The sequence below is a fragment of the Ipomoea triloba genome, chromosome 6, assembly GCF_003576645.1.
Source record: "Ipomoea triloba cultivar NCNSP0323 chromosome 6, ASM357664v1".
Lineage (NCBI taxonomy): Eukaryota > Viridiplantae > Streptophyta > Magnoliopsida > Solanales > Convolvulaceae > Ipomoea > Ipomoea triloba.
The window spans coordinates 4,918,967-4,934,745 of NC_044921.1; the positions used below are offsets into that span (position 1 = coordinate 4,918,967).

Sequence of the window (15,779 nt, forward strand, 5' to 3'; positions counted from 1 at the left end):
AATATATAAAAGGAAATGAATATTAATAATTGACTGTAAATAAAAACAATATCCATAATTAACTAAAATGAAAAAGGAAATGGTCATATCATTGCAATTTAATTAAAAAAGGAAAACATTCTACATCATAAATAATAAAGGCATATTATAAACAATATTAAAGATAAATTAAAAAAGGAACGGAAATTAAAAATGAAACGGAAATATTTCAATAATAATATTCTACATCATCAATTAAAAATGGAACGAAAATTAGGTAAATATTACTACGTAATTCTTTTCATTTTTCCTAGATAAGGTTGCCTGATATTAATTTACACATAACAATCGGCACTAATAATTAAAAAAAAATTAAAAAAAATAGAAGAATTGCCGGAGACGTCTGTTTTTTTTTTTTAAATTTTATTATTATTATTATTATTTAATTATTTTAATTAAAATTATTTAAAAAGTTTATTTTAAAATTAGTAACCACCATGTCATCACAATTGTAGGTAAACAGGTCAATTTGGATTCTTTTTTTTTTTTTTTTGAAAACATGTCAATTTGTACTTAATTGCATGAGATTATATAGTTCAGGAATCCAATTGCATTCTTTTTGAGTTCGATGGCCTAATTGCAGTTTTGTGTGTAGTTCAGTGGTTTATTTGACCATTATTCCAAGAAAAATGATATTACTAATGGTTTATTTGACCATTATTCCAAGAAAAATGATATTACTAATTGTTTATTTGACCATTATTCCAAGAAAAATGATATTACTAATTGATTTTTTGACCATTATTCCAAGAAAAATGATATTACTAATTGATTTCAAATATAAAAAGATCGTAATCTATATTCTATACTATATATAAAAGTAAAATCCTCCTATTTCATTCCCCGCCTAAACTTTTGTAGTCAATTAATGAAATATTTTATTGGTCAAATAATTAATAAAGCTTATTTGTTAAGAAAATGTAAAATAGAAATTAACTAATATCTATAAATTGATAATATGTATACTCACGTATCAACACTATTAATAAAAGTAAAATCATTTATCGGGAAAAGAAAAGGATATTACTAATTGACTGAAAATTATTTAAAAACTTTAATAGTTAATTATACTTTCCTTTTGAAAACTCTAAGTTATTTAAACTTTAAAAAAATTAATTGAACATGGGTTGTTAGATTTTTATAATAATCAAAATTAATTCATTCAAATATGGAGGAGGAAGATAAAACTAAATGCAATATGGGGAAAATGAATATTCTTAAAGTATAAAAGTATAATTACACATATATTAGTGTAATTGACTAATAATAATTGCCTAATAATTATTATGATAATTAAGTTAAGCATTGGTCGTTGAATTTATTTTTATAATAATTACAATTAATTTATTTCTCATTTTCTCATATTTATTTTAGTAATAATATAATTATATAAGTCATAATATAATTATATAAGTCATATTACTTATAGATCTTTTTAAGATAATTTTAGACAAACAAGTCATATATTATTCAATTAATTGAGTAATATTTTTGTACTAATCTTATAATCAAATAAATGTACACGTTCAATATTAGAATTTTTTATAATTTCATCTTTATTTTTATTATCTCAATATATAATAAAAAAAATTTATCCACGCCTGGGTAATTGGACAATTATTTGTTCTAATTCAAAGGAAAACATCAGAAAACATAATCGATCAAATCAATTTCATCAATTGCGCTATATAATATTCGATGTTATAATATATATAATTGTATATTGATCCAAATATTCTTTAAATATTATAACAAATCCATTCCGTGCAACGCACGGGCGAAAATACTAGTTGAGGATAATACAAATAGTGCAGTGCAATAACCTACCCTCTCTCGTTTATATTAAGTCATCTAATCGTATTTAATTACCGTAATAAAATGAGTTAAAGTTTCAAATGATGTTAAATCTACAACTTAACAATTAGGAAAATAGCAATTAAGCACCTTAATTTAGAATGTTTAAAATGAATTACTGAACTTGATGGAAATTTGAAACTACATGTTTCAAATTCGGTTGCATGCTTGGCAAATCGTGTGAAAAGTGTGTTTCCTTAACCTTAATTTGATCTTTAAGGGTTTTTACTTCCTTTGTATATTTCTTGAGTTATATGGCACATGGTTAACACCCTTGTTAGATAATATGAGAGATCTCACCCTCTCCATTTTCTTGCATATTCATTCTTGATTGGTTGAGTTATCTTTGGGGTATCTTTGGAACTTAAGTTATCTTGAAATGATTGAAAACTTGTTTGAGGACAAGCAAGAGTTAAAGTGTGGAAACTTGTGATCGGTGCCAAAGACACCTTCATTTAAGGGTCTTTACGGGGTTACTCTATGCTCAAATGCTATTCTTTGTGGTTAATTTATGGTTGTAATTGCTTAGATGTGCTAACATGTTGCAATGCTCTATCATATCTTGCACTTTAGTGGTTTTGAAAAGTTTTGAGCTATGGAAAGACATATGAACTTGACCGGGAGCAACCAAGGAAGAATCACATAGATGGAGCCTGTCAACGAAGGGTCCACGATCGTGGATGAAAAACAGAAGGTTCCACGACATGATCCACGATCGTGGATGGGAATGTGGCTGAATAAGTAGCGCTATCCACGAGAGATTCATGCTCGTGGACAGGGTCGTGGATAAGGCTTAGCGCGAAATTTGAAGGAAGTGCATTGGAGGGAAAGCTATATAAATTAGATTTAGGATTCATTTTAGGGGGAGCTGAGTTTTAGTTTCAATTGGTGTATTTTGGAGATTGCAATTGAAGACTCAAGTTTGATAATCATCTCATACTTCATTTACACTCCATTTCCATAGGTGCTAGATTTGATCTTTTACAATTGCTATTTAATTTCATCATGAATTGTAGTTAGAATCCCTAGGAGTTATTGGATTTGATGATCTAGGGTGATGATGACGGTTTTTCCACATCATATCCATCAAGTATCAATCACAGTATAGGGTTTAGATATCGTTCCACTAGAGATGACTCTTGTAATGTTAGGAATTGATGCTAAGTGGAGCTAAGCACAAACTAAAACTACTCTTTTAGAAGCTAGGCCTATCATTAATGAGTTTGGTTGATATGATTTAGCAAATAAAAAATTAGACAAGTAAAACAAAGGATTGGAACTTGGTCGATTCAAGCTAAGATGCCAATAATTCTACTAAGGATTAGGAGATTAACACAAGGCATGCATAGGGTAAGTGAGATGCACAAAAGTGTCCAAATACAACTCTCGTAAATATTTGGACTTCCAACCTTGATCACCTTGAACTCCACTCTCATGGCAATTCAACTCAAAGTTGGCCAAACAAGAACACAAAGCATAAATTCTTCGTAACACCCAAAATACTCTCGTATTGGGCATCAAGTGTGTAAATGTGTGGCTAGTGTATAAGCTCTACTCTCGTAGCAACAAACACACTCCAAACAAAGCATATAATTGAGATCTAACAATCATACACAAATTTCATATCAAACCCATTTCATACAACAACCCTAGAACACCCAAATAATCCCCTTTATGCAATACAACTAATATAGACATCAATAGCAATAAATCAAACCAAATCCTAGTCATAAATCACTTAGCTACTCATAATATAACAATAGATACACAATATTAAAAGAGTAATTGAAAGCTTAAATGGAAATCAAAGGAAAGAGGAGAATAAGAAAACTTCTCTATTTAAGCTTTGGAATCCAAGATTGCAAGGTGTCTTGAGCTTGAAAATGGAAAGGAATAACAAATCTACACTAATCTAAGCTATCCTAAAGCTAAACCTAACTAAAAATTGAAGGTGAAATGAAAGATGTGTTTTTGGGTGGAAGAAATTCCCTTTTAAAGGGTAAAAACGGGGCTGTTAAATGTTGTAGAGGCTGGCTACGGGTGTGGCCACGCCCGTGACCAAAAATGAAGGTCTTACTGCCCAGTAGCCACGGGCGTGGCCAAACCCGTAGCCAGCAGGCAGTGAGCACTTTGCGCACATTATTCATCCTCTAGGCTATGTTTCACCTCTAAAATCTTTGAATTACGGTTTGTGGTATTCATCAAAGTTGTAGCTCTTCAAATTAGCTTTCCAATGACATATAGATCACTTGATTTTGACAATCGTACGCAGAGATATGGCAAAAAAAACCGAGCAGTGGACGAATTGTGCGAGAATTTCAACTTCTTGCTCTTTTACTCCAATTTTGCCTTTGTTTGTCCAAATGACCAAGACCATTGAAAACACCACAATTTGGCTCTCTAAGAAGTGTTTCCCCCCATCTTCATTGCCTCTCATTGGTTCCCATTGACTCTACATGCATCCAAAATGCTACAAAAATCATTCAATTCATCTAAATCACCAAGAATTACACCTAAACGCTGTAAGAATATAATAGAGGTGGAAAACTGATGATTCTATTCATATATCACAACCCTTTATATATAGGAAGAAGGTGATAACAACTAGCTATCTATATGCAAACTAACAGAGAATACTAAGAGAGCCTAAGGATTTAAAATACAAGAAGAATAAACAATATTAATTAGTAATAATAATAAACAATATTAATAGTAATAATCCTATTCCTTAATAAACGCACAAATGAATCAAATGAGGAACATTTTAGGCAAAATTATAACAAATGACAAGGAAAATAAGCTTAAATGAAATGTGAAAATATGAACATTTTGACACTTATCATAGGGATTATGCATGCTTGATCTTCCATTGTTGATTAGATGAGATTCTTGCAAGTTGTGCCTAATTGCTTTTGTGAGGATGATGTTGAGTTATTGATTCTTGCTCATTGCCGGCTGGGATGAGTGAGGAGTGTGAGAGAGCGGTAGTGACAAGAAATTGTGCTTCCACGTAGTCTTACTCATTCACACTCCCGCCCTACAATCCGAGAGGGCTAGGTCGGGAAAGAGTGGTAGACCAAGTGTTGATAAAATACCCTAGTCGAATGAGGACCTAGGAGTCCAAGTTCTATGCAACTTGGTGATGGTGCTTTTGCCTCCCTTAAGTTAGTCATAAATTGCATCATATCAAATTCGATCCAACTCCCCGTCTTAATTCCTTGGTTGTTATTTTACTTCAATACTCTTTACTTTTGCACTCAATGATTTCCCAAACGCTCTTTATTGTCTTGCTTAGCTCTTAGTAACTCTTGGTAACACACCCTTACGAATGTCATGCACTCTACTTAGCTCCAATTTGTCATCTTTTGAGAACGACATCCAAGGCTCATACTTTCCATCCACTGCTAACTACATATTGTCAAAATGGTGCCATTGCTGGGGATGATAAACGGTGATTGAGTTGAGTGTTTTAGCTTTGACATTTAGGAGTGCATTGACAATACTTCTTGGATTGCACTTTACTTTTTCTTGTTCCTTTTTCTTGTTCTTGTACATATTGTTACATTTGGTTACTTGATTGGAAAGTGGGCATACTTGTTCTTTGCACCATCTTTTGGCTCACTTGCAACTAACTTTAGTTGCAAAACACTTGTTCGGTGAAGCTTTGTGTGGGAAATCTTTGTAAAATGCACCAAGGAAGTTCACCAATGTATGGGAATGCACATCCTCATGGGTATCCACCCCATGGAGGAGAGTCGTGGCTAAATATTCCATCTTACACATGTGGACAGCACCCCCATTACCCTCCCTTACACATGGTTACCCTTCACCCCCATATCACTACCCACCATCCTCATATCATTATCCACCTCCATATGTATACCATACCTGTGAACCATACCCATATTCCACTTCTTATTGAATAGCCACTACCCACATTCATATGCATACCCACCCTCACCTTATCAACATGAAAGAAGAGATGTTTCATACCCCTATAAAACACCACTCCCACTCAATGTTACCACAATGAAAACCCTTGTGAAGAACCATCTCATGGTAATCCCCCATCACCCAATTTGAATGAAGAGATTGAATTCCTAAAAAGGAAGGTGCAAGCATTTATAGATATGGCTAAGGAGGACACGGCTAACCTCAAGGCTGAGTTCAAAAAGGAGATTGATGAATATCTTGTTGACCTTCGAAATGAAACCATACAACCTTTGAGGGAATCGGAAAACGCTGTGGCATTGACGATGTATTTTAAGAAAACCATGAGCTATATCCAAGATAGCCCGTGTCTATTCATCATACAGTCGTGGCTATTAACAAACAACCATGGTTGTCTAATTAACAAACAAGAGTTAATACCCATTTTGGTCCTCCAACTATAGCGTAATACTTGATTTAGTCCTAAACTATTAAAAGTACCTAATTTTATCCTCTAACTTTTAAAGCGGTACCCAAATTGGTCCTCTGTTACAATTACCATCTATCTGCCGTTATTTTGAGGGGCAAAAACATTCTTTTATTAGAGCACACCTCCTGCTCAATTCTTCAACAACTTCTTCAACGGCCTTGATGAAAGACCTCAAATTGGTTTGCTGAAAGACCTCAACAGATTTCTCAAATTGGTTACCTGAGAAAAATCCAAGTAAGTCTCATTCGGTAATTTCAACAAACAGGTAATAGGCAACCCCAAATGCCTAAGCAAATAACATCATTTAAAGGTCAGCAACTCATAAATCAACCAAAGCTCTAAAGAAAATTGAAAGATTGGAGGCCTACCCCATGATAAGAGTGTCAAAAGTCTCGCTTTGTTCAAATCGAAATATTCTTCACTTCGCACTAAACTTTGTTGCAGCTTCAATGCATTAATATCAGTTCAAAAAAAACTCCCCTCGTCATTGTTCACCGTCGCCAACACGGCATTCTTCTGCGTGACCTGCGACTCCAAGATACACGCAGCCAACAAGCTCGCGTCGCGCGAAGCTCGGGTCCTAGTCTCTACGAGGTCTGCGAGCTTCACTTGCAAGGTCGACACTGCCGCCCTCTGTGTCACTTGCGATCATGACTTCCACTCCGCCATCCAGCTCGCCCTCCGCCACGAGCGCCTCCCGGTGGTGCCCTTCTACAAACTGCCACCGACGCCAAATACCACGGCTCTGCGATCTGAATCAAAGATCCGGAATAGGGACGGCCCGTCGTTTTTGCGATCTGAATAGAAGATCCGAAACGGAGACATGATAAACAGGTTTGGAGCAAATAAAATGACTTATTTGCCCTCAAAATAGCGGTGAATAGATGGAAATTGTAATGGAGGACCTAATTGGGTGTGATTTTAAAAGTTAGAGAACTAAATTAGGTATTTTTAATAGTTTGGGACTAAATTAAGTATTACACTATAGTCGGAGAACTAAAATTGGTATTAACTCTAACAAACAATAACAATTATTGTCAATGTCCATATCTAAATACCCACCTTAGAAGTCTAAATCTAGACCTTAGTGACAAAGGCCTGTGGACGACTTTGCAATAGAGGTTGTCAAGTTGACGAAGGTTGTTGTTGTCACCTTCGTCCAAATCTAAACAAAAAAATCCTTTATTTTTTTTTTAAGAGATAACCATAATGCCATTTGTCAATATCTTAGAAGATATAAAAGAATTATACATTTAGATATCTCATAAGCATAAAACAACCACATGTTTACCAATTCATCGGTAACATGTTGAATAACAATAAAACTCAATTGTACTTTTTAACCAGTTTAAGAAATTATACGAAATTTTTTTAATAAAAGTGTTCGATTACACTATTTTGTCCCTTAGCAGACTTATTTAACCCGTTTTTCATAAATTCATCAATAAAATGATTAAATTAAACATTTACCAAAGTCGTTTATTATAAGATTTTTTCTGATATTCTTTATGGAATTAAATTATAAATCTATCTAAATTACATAGCTCGAGTCACTATTAAATATTATGATCTCAGTATTCAAGTAGCGTCTAAGAGAGGAGTACAAGATTTTCCCAAATGCCACAACAATACAATGGTGAAAAATGACCAAAGTACTGAAATATCAACTTTCAAGAAAATAATTGAATAAAAATCTGGGATCCTCAAGATGAAGGAAGATTGCATACTAATAATCTCTTCCTTGTGGGTATTATTATCCTCTACCAAAGGCCTGTCACATTCTAGCAATCCCTTATTGAAGCAGTAAATTGAAAAACTTAAAAGGGGCAAAAACTGAGAAACTAAAAGTATAGGAGCATCAAGCACCCCAAGATTGGTTGGAGAGAACAAAATTTTGAGTTTGAGAAAGGAAAGCATGATAGATCAGTCTTCTCTGGCTATCCACTCCACATCCTTTCCTTCAATCTCATCAATACCCATACTGCATACAATTTTCCAAAAGAGAGAAAATTTAGTTTAGAACATTGATTACAATTTACAAAGCATTAACATATGGATTAATAAATGCAGAACATTTCTTGAACCCTTTTGCTATAGATAAACATTAACAATTAACAATCATAATTAGATGTGACGATTTGGATGGCCGTTTGGCTTTTAGCCAATTTGGTGGAACACTTTCATGCTACAGGTCAAAGGTTGAATTTTAATGCTCTCATAAAACGGGATAAAAATAGATTAAAAAAAGAAGCAGGCCAAAATAAGTAGTTTTCACTAACCTAGTACAACTTTTAATTAATTTGAACAAATAGAGAAACTATCAAATTTTATCTTCTTGCCATTCTGACCAACCCACAAACTGACAATTTGCTGCTTATAATCATAACCAAAATACTATAATCAACATCAGATGGAGGCTATTAAGGAGTACCTAGGCAGGTTTTCAGCTAGTTCAGGTTTGAAAGTTACTTTGTAGAATTCCCAGATCTTTTGTTTGCATAACACCGGAGCAGGGGCCAGTGAAACAGTTGAAAGGTGACACTGAAAGGATCCCTGTGACACCCCAAAGGGGCTCAAGCTAAGGAGTGACATTATCTTGGTATGACTATGTGGGATGCTGAGCTGGTTTAATAATCTGGAACATGTTCCCTGGTATATTGGCTGAAAACCAACTGCTCTAGGGAGCAGGGAAGAATTCCTTGGCAATATAAGTTTGTGTCCATGTTTTGGTAGATATGGCAGGCAATAAGTAATTGGATCTTTAATGATGTTATGTTAGCGCCTTTGCCATTGACTAGGAGAGAAGATGATCATGTTCAAGAAGCAAGTGCAATTCTTTTAGAAAGGGATGTGGTGAAAGAAGTGGTTCCGAGGTGGGTTAGATGGGCTCTTCCATTGTGAGGCAAGTTGAAATTGAACATCGATGAAACTAGGAAGAGAGAAAGTAGATTGAGGGAATCAGGTCATTGGCTTTGTAGTAAAATAGGCCAAACAGATGGTTTTACCACGGAGTTATGGGGGCTAAGGGCTGGCTTAAGCTGGTCAAAGAGAAGGGGCTCAGTAGCTGTGAAAGCTATACAGCCATACGGGAGCATGGAGAACCAGGAGAAGGGGCTTTCCAGTTTCTACTCGATTACTTAGAGTGTAGGAAGCTGATTAGTGAAGAGAAAATAAATGGAATAACTCCCACACTTGGAAACAAATGTGGGAATCACCTAATTAATATGGGGCAAACTAGAAAATGGAGAAAAGTAGTCTTAGATTGAGATCCCAGTTCAGTGTGTGACTGTGTGTAATTCCTAATTAGCATAACCACATCACTAATTATAACCCTTGCACCACCCCGTCAGTGGGATGTGGGGTGGTGGTTGAGGTGGGCCATGCCCCCTTTCAATAGTTATATTGGATGGGTCTCTGCCACACCAAAGGACCAACACCAGCAAGACCCAGATTCTTTATTTATAATGTTCACAAAAGACGATGCTGATGGGACTCCTGCAGGCTAACCCCTTGTTGCATCGTTTTCAGCCAGGAAACTAAGAACTCACCAAAATAAATTTTAAAAATCTATTTCCATTTGTTTAATCCTCAAGTGCTAATGATTAACAAATAAATAATAAATAAAGGAAAAGAAAGAATTGCAATGCTGAGGAAAGAAAATTTAATAGTCTGACAGGAAAAAATATTATAACACAGTAGACATTAAAATAAATCCACCTAGTGAAAGAAAGCCTGGGATCGGAACAAAAAACATCTCTATTTTTTAAAATACTTTTCATTAAAGTGAAACAAACAAAAAAGAAGGGAGAAATGCTTACCATGGCAAGGCAGGATTTTGGAAGTAATCTTCAGAGTAGTGATCATTCAAGCGTTGCTGCAAACAGCTTTCATTTGCATTCAGCCAGGCTGGGAATTCCATGACTTCATCAAATGGATAGCACCCATAATCTTCAACATTTTTCTCTTCGTCAGGGCCAACTTCCGTGGTTTTCAGGAACTTGAACCACCAAGCTGAAGTGGCCAAATTCAAGGTGTCATTCAACTCCATTTGATGCTGCTCCCCTATTGACCTGATCTCTGCCATTTCCTTGTCATCGAGAGTGGGATGCAACCCGGAATTTACCATCTCAGCTTCCTCCATTGGATGCACTTCTTGCGATGATCCCATGTGATGGATGTCCTCACTGGGAGCAGATATATGTGCGCAAGAACTTGAAGATGAAGATGATGAAGATGAAGAAGAAGAAGAATAAATTGATGGATTGCTACTGCAAAAATAAGGTGTAGCATCCAAATTGTTGAAATCTTGGAAATTGAGATTCAAGCCTAAGGGTTGGCTTGGAAGTGGGAAATTGAGGTTCTCTTGGATAAGTGATGGAGTAACAGATACATTGGGATAAGAATACTGATGCAGGGGATGAGAGGAGAAGGGCAAGTGGGAGTAGTTGTCCATGCAACTTGGAAAATCCTTGGCAGTGACATTGGAATCATTATTTCTTGAATTCCCCCCAGAATTGAGCTTCAGTTCTTGTTCTAATGATGATTGTGGTGAGGGCTGCAATGGCTGTTTCTCTGTTTGCGATTGTTGTTGTTGCTGCTGCTGCTGCTGTTGCTTCATAGCTGCTCTATGAAACTTCAGAGCAGTCACAATTTCTCGTCGAGCCTCAGCCATATTTAGAAGCCTCTCCTGATAAGGTCTGCTAGTATGAAGTCTTTTCCGGGCTTGTTTTTTACGTTGGGGTGGTTGGCATGGTGATGGCTGTGGCTGTGGCTGCAACAATTGTCCCGGGCTAGTAAAACCTTCTCCAGGCAAATCATGGTCTGTAGAATTCAAGGGATCTTTAGCTCTTGAAGAAGTCAGCTGTTTCACAAGGCTCCTAATATAGGCACCAGAAAGCGGAGGCTCTTCTGTTAGTTTGTCAAGCTTTTCTATTTCCAAACCTGCTTTATTTCCTTGCTTTGAACATCTTCCCCTCATCTTTTTTCCTCACTTTTTGATGAAAATTTGGTTTATTTTAGGTGGGAATGAAAGATGGTTTTGGAAACCTCTGTAATTCACTTTCTGAGACCCAAAGTACAATATGCAGATAGAGGCAGAGGTTGGGAAGGACCTGTGGCTATTATAAATAGGCTGGCATAAGTCTAGGGTTTTCAGTTCTTTGGAGTTTTCCCCATTTAGAAAAATCATTAGGTTGTTCATTTTTTAGCCTTAAATGGGCATTTAAGAAGAAGTGCCGTAGCTGTTTTAGCCTTCTCTGGCAATCCAATTTGCAATTTTTGTTTCTTCCCTTTATTTAGTCAAGGTCAATTGGTCAAATATATTACGCCAACATTGATTAAAACTATCAGGTCGACTCAACTCAATTAAGTCTTAATGTTAATCTAAACAAATACAAATGTTATTTCTCCAGTTTGGGTAATTTTTAAACCCCGATATAGTTGTACCATGGTACTACCACTTCTTACATAAATGCATATCGTCAACCGGGATAAACCTCAACCATTTACCCAAGTTAAGGAGCAAGAAGACCTTAATGCTCAAGTTCACAACACTTTTTGAAGCATAAGTTCATTACCCTCTATGTGAGAAACCTATGTACACAATGTAATTCTGCAAAATTATTTGATCTCATCTTCCTTGAGAGACTGGTAAAAGTGAGATCAATTACACATCATCTATGCAAAACACGAAAAATTCCTAAATCCCCAAAGTTTCCTGAGAACCTGCAAACCTGCAGAATTTTTAATTTTTTTTCTGGTCTAATTCACAACTAACTACACCCTTTACGAGTTTAAGGAGTCCTAATGTTACATGTGCCTTGCAGATTTAACCATGACAGTTTGAATTGTTCAATATATTATATAAAAATAAATACTTAAGAAGGATCCCAATCCTACAGAACAGCAATCTCCATCTTCTACTAATTACAGAGTAATTACTAAGGCGCCACTCTAAGCATAGGACTTTTTTTATAGTTTATTCAAGGTTTTTTGTTCAAAGACTATGGTTTGTAATATAGGACCAGCCTATAAAGATGTCAGAGGAAGGCTACAGAAACTGACAGTGGAATCTACATTAGTGTTATAGCCTACTTTATATATAAACAAATTGTGAAAATAAAATGGCTAAGCATACAAACTCGTAACCACAAGGTCACGGGTTCGAATCTCAGCCTTCTTGGTTTGAGCCGGTCCTATGGGCAATCTAAGCTGGTTTACCTCCTTGTCGTTTGCCAACTAGGGTCACAATTCGGGGTTTACCCAGTAGACACCCTCGGGTAGTGGCTAGGAGTTCCCAAAAAAGAAAATTGTGAAAATAAAATTAACTTCCATGCTTTTCAAATGATTGAAGATTATTAGTCTTTTTTTTGGAGCAGAGAACTTGGACATTTTGTAAAATCATTGCACATTTGCACAGCCTGTAAAAGACAGAAATGCTCCATACCTTCCTTTCTATAGTGTCACTTTTCCTTCCTTTATTGCTGTTGTCTTCCCAAATGGAGGCGGTTTAATTTCCAACACTAGTTGGCCCGCAAACGGCATGGCTCCTGAACCTTTTACAACAATCCTGTACAAGCAAATGAAAGCGGATTGTTATGGTTTTAACTTTTAACATCAAGACAGTAGTAAAATGCAGAAGTTGTGGTATTCACGAACGCCCTACCCTAAAAGTTGGGGGAGGAAAGAAAGAACTAAATCCCGCCCATTTCAGATGTGTGTGTGGCTGAGACAAACTACATAACGCCTTCCTCTTCTCAAGAACTCAAAGCACTGCAAAGTGTTAGTATGTTTCTTCTCTGGATATAAGCTTAATATTTTAATTAGAAGAAAGTTGAAACTGGAAAAGTGTGGATCAGCTTCAGTAGAGCACAAATATTTAATAGTATTTCAACTTACTACCTGGCAGTAATTGCTTGTCCAGAATTACTAACACTTGTTTTTTTTACAAATTGACGCATAGCAATGTTGTGTACATGGGGAACAAACAAAGTAATTTGTCCCAGAACCAAATATTGAAAATGTGTAAACAATTGATATGCCTATCTGGAGTAGTTAGGATAGAAACATCCAGACACACACGTATGCACTTCAATAATGTATTCCGAATATAACATGTTGTTTAAAAGACTATAACACATCAAATATTATTAATCAGGTGTGATTATGCAAGTTCATATTTAGGTCAGTTAAGTATGCTTCAACAAGATGTTCACTAAAACATTTATCAATAATAATGATGAAGTTGGAAGCAACAAAAAAGAAAAAATTGTAGTTTTCTGCTCTAAATAATGTAAGGATGACTATGAAGGCCATTGCTATCTAGACCATATCTGACATGAAAATGTAAAATGAAGAGGAGGCACAGCCAAAAAGCTATTAAAAATCCAACCGTTGACATAAGGTGCGTAGGTAAAAGATGTCAGGCAACTAATTTTAGCCAATTGCATTAACTATATGATGGATATTTAGTGAAAGAAAATAGTGTCCCCCTTCTTGCAAAATGTAAAATCAGCAACAATTTTGTTTGTTCCCATATGTAAATCCCTTGTGGTGAAATCAAGAAAAAGGATTCATTGTTTATCAATACAATCCAAGAGTAATCATAATCCAAGATTGGGCCAAGGTCACTCAACTAGGCTATAATGCACATGAGCCAAACCACACTAAAATACTGAATCCAATTAATTAACTAGTTTAACCCATGGCCTTATAAACCCATATATTCTCTCTTATATTTTCAATGTAGGACTCTTAACAAAATCCAACCATCCGGAAATGCACAAATAGAACTATTGATTTCCATCATAATCAGACATGGGAGTCTCATACAAAAACTTGTAAAATACAAATCATGTTTCTATACTCATAATTTGCCAGTAAGGGTTGATAACAATCCTATCCAATCCAATCATAAATGTTTTTGTGGTAGAGCTCTGCCTTGTGGTATAGATGGCAGAGCACTTAACTACAAACAAATGAAGATGTTGTACCCATTGTCCCATTTCATAAAGCTTATTTAATCCAATTATTGAGAATGTAAACTAAATCATCTACAGAACTGCTCAAATTTTGGAATAACCAACGATTATGAATTATGTTCAATCATTATTATCAGGTACACCATCCCATAGACCTTGTAATAAGGCTACATAAGTTGCAACTTTGTCATTCTAATTGATTATTCAAAATCTATATTCATAACCCATATATTACTAATAATAATAAGATTTGTGATCTGGAACAATTAGAGATCCAAAATCTAACTTTTGAGCAAAGGATACTCCAGATTTCAAAATTAATTCTGCAAACTCCATATCAATGGGAGCTTGTGAGTGAAGGGCATGGCCCCGTGTTTCAATTTCCAAACATAGAACCCATAAAAGTAGCAATTTTAGCTTCCCCTTTGAGTTTTCTCCTCCAATTATCAATTAGCTCAGCCCCAAAAAAGACAATAATGGTCACAAAATGTTTTTTTTATTAAAAACAAAGAAGGGGTGCCTGTGATGACAATTAAAGTCACCAAAACTTGCAGGAGTGAAGGATAAGAATGTGAATGCAAACACAGAGATAAACATGTAGAATAAAAAAAAAGGAATTGTTTAATGCCCAGAAAAAGATAAGAGAAATAATAGTAAAATAATGGAGGGGGGGAGGGGGGCGGAGAAAATCACCAATTTTGGATAACATGAAAAGGAAGAGAGGAGTTCTTGCAGATGAGGAAACCTGTTTCCACCAATCCGCTTGTCTTGCGCACAGAGACTTGCATGCTTGCCGCAGAAATGCAAAAATCACTGCAACTTGCAATACCCTTCAATGACGAATAGCTTTCTTCCACCCAATTCCCTCCTCCTTTTTCTCTCTCTTCCCTTCTTCTCTTTGGATTCCTTTCACACCAAGATATCTATGAAATTTCTTTCTTTAACTCCATCCACTCCAATTCTTTTTTGTGAAAAATTATTGGAATTTACCAAAAGCTAGTCGTAAGGTGGAAGCCCAAATTTTTTTATTTTCTTTTTTTAGTAATATTGATTTGTTATAATATAGTATATGTTCATACATTCATACTTTCTCAATCTACTGAAGCACACAAAGTCATTTAAGAAGTCATGCCGCTTGACTACAAGGTTTTAGCCGCAAAGTTTATAATTGAGTCTCTTTTGTTGAAAAAAAAAAATCCCTCCTAGAGTGTAGTATAGTGTATCCTGTATTACTTGCTCTAGGAAAATTTTCATAATGCTTTATACCCAATGTCAATGATCAAACCTTGACGTTTGATTAAGGATGAATGAGTCAATTCCACCTAGTTAAACTCGGCCTTTAGGTTATACTAGTTATATCATAACAATATTAAATTATTATTTTAATTCTACTACAAGTTTCATTTGACAATATATATTATTGCATAAGTTCTATTTTTTAGTTTCATTATCCACGCACAATAGTGTTGACGGTAAAAATGGTTACT

The 15,779-nt window shown here is 35.3% G+C and overlaps 1 protein-coding gene across 6 annotated transcripts; it reads right to left on the minus strand.

The window, feature by feature from the left end:
- Nucleotides 1-7,845: 7,845 nt before the first annotated feature.
- LOC116023833 (putative uncharacterized protein DDB_G0277255) lies at nt 7,846-15,219 on the minus strand. Of its 6 annotated transcripts, none has more exons than XM_031264855.1 (4): nt 15,038-15,219; nt 12,978-13,084; nt 10,132-12,881; nt 7,846-8,294 (listed from the first exon to the last, which is right to left on the minus strand). In XM_031264855.1, the coding sequence occupies exons 3-4, from the start codon at nt 11,289-11,291 to the stop codon at nt 8,237-8,239; spliced, it is 1,218 nt and encodes a 405-aa protein (XP_031120715.1). In that variant the 5' UTR covers nt 11,292-12,881; nt 12,978-13,084; nt 15,038-15,219; the 3' UTR covers nt 7,846-8,236. The 6 variants fall into 6 exon arrangements, with proteins under 6 accessions (XP_031120715.1, XP_031120714.1, XP_031120713.1 ...); XM_031264854.1 differs by having other exon boundaries at nt 14,986-15,219; XM_031264853.1 differs by having other exon boundaries at nt 10,132-11,430; nt 12,759-12,881; nt 12,978-15,219.
- Nucleotides 15,220-15,779: the final 560 nt, after the last annotated feature.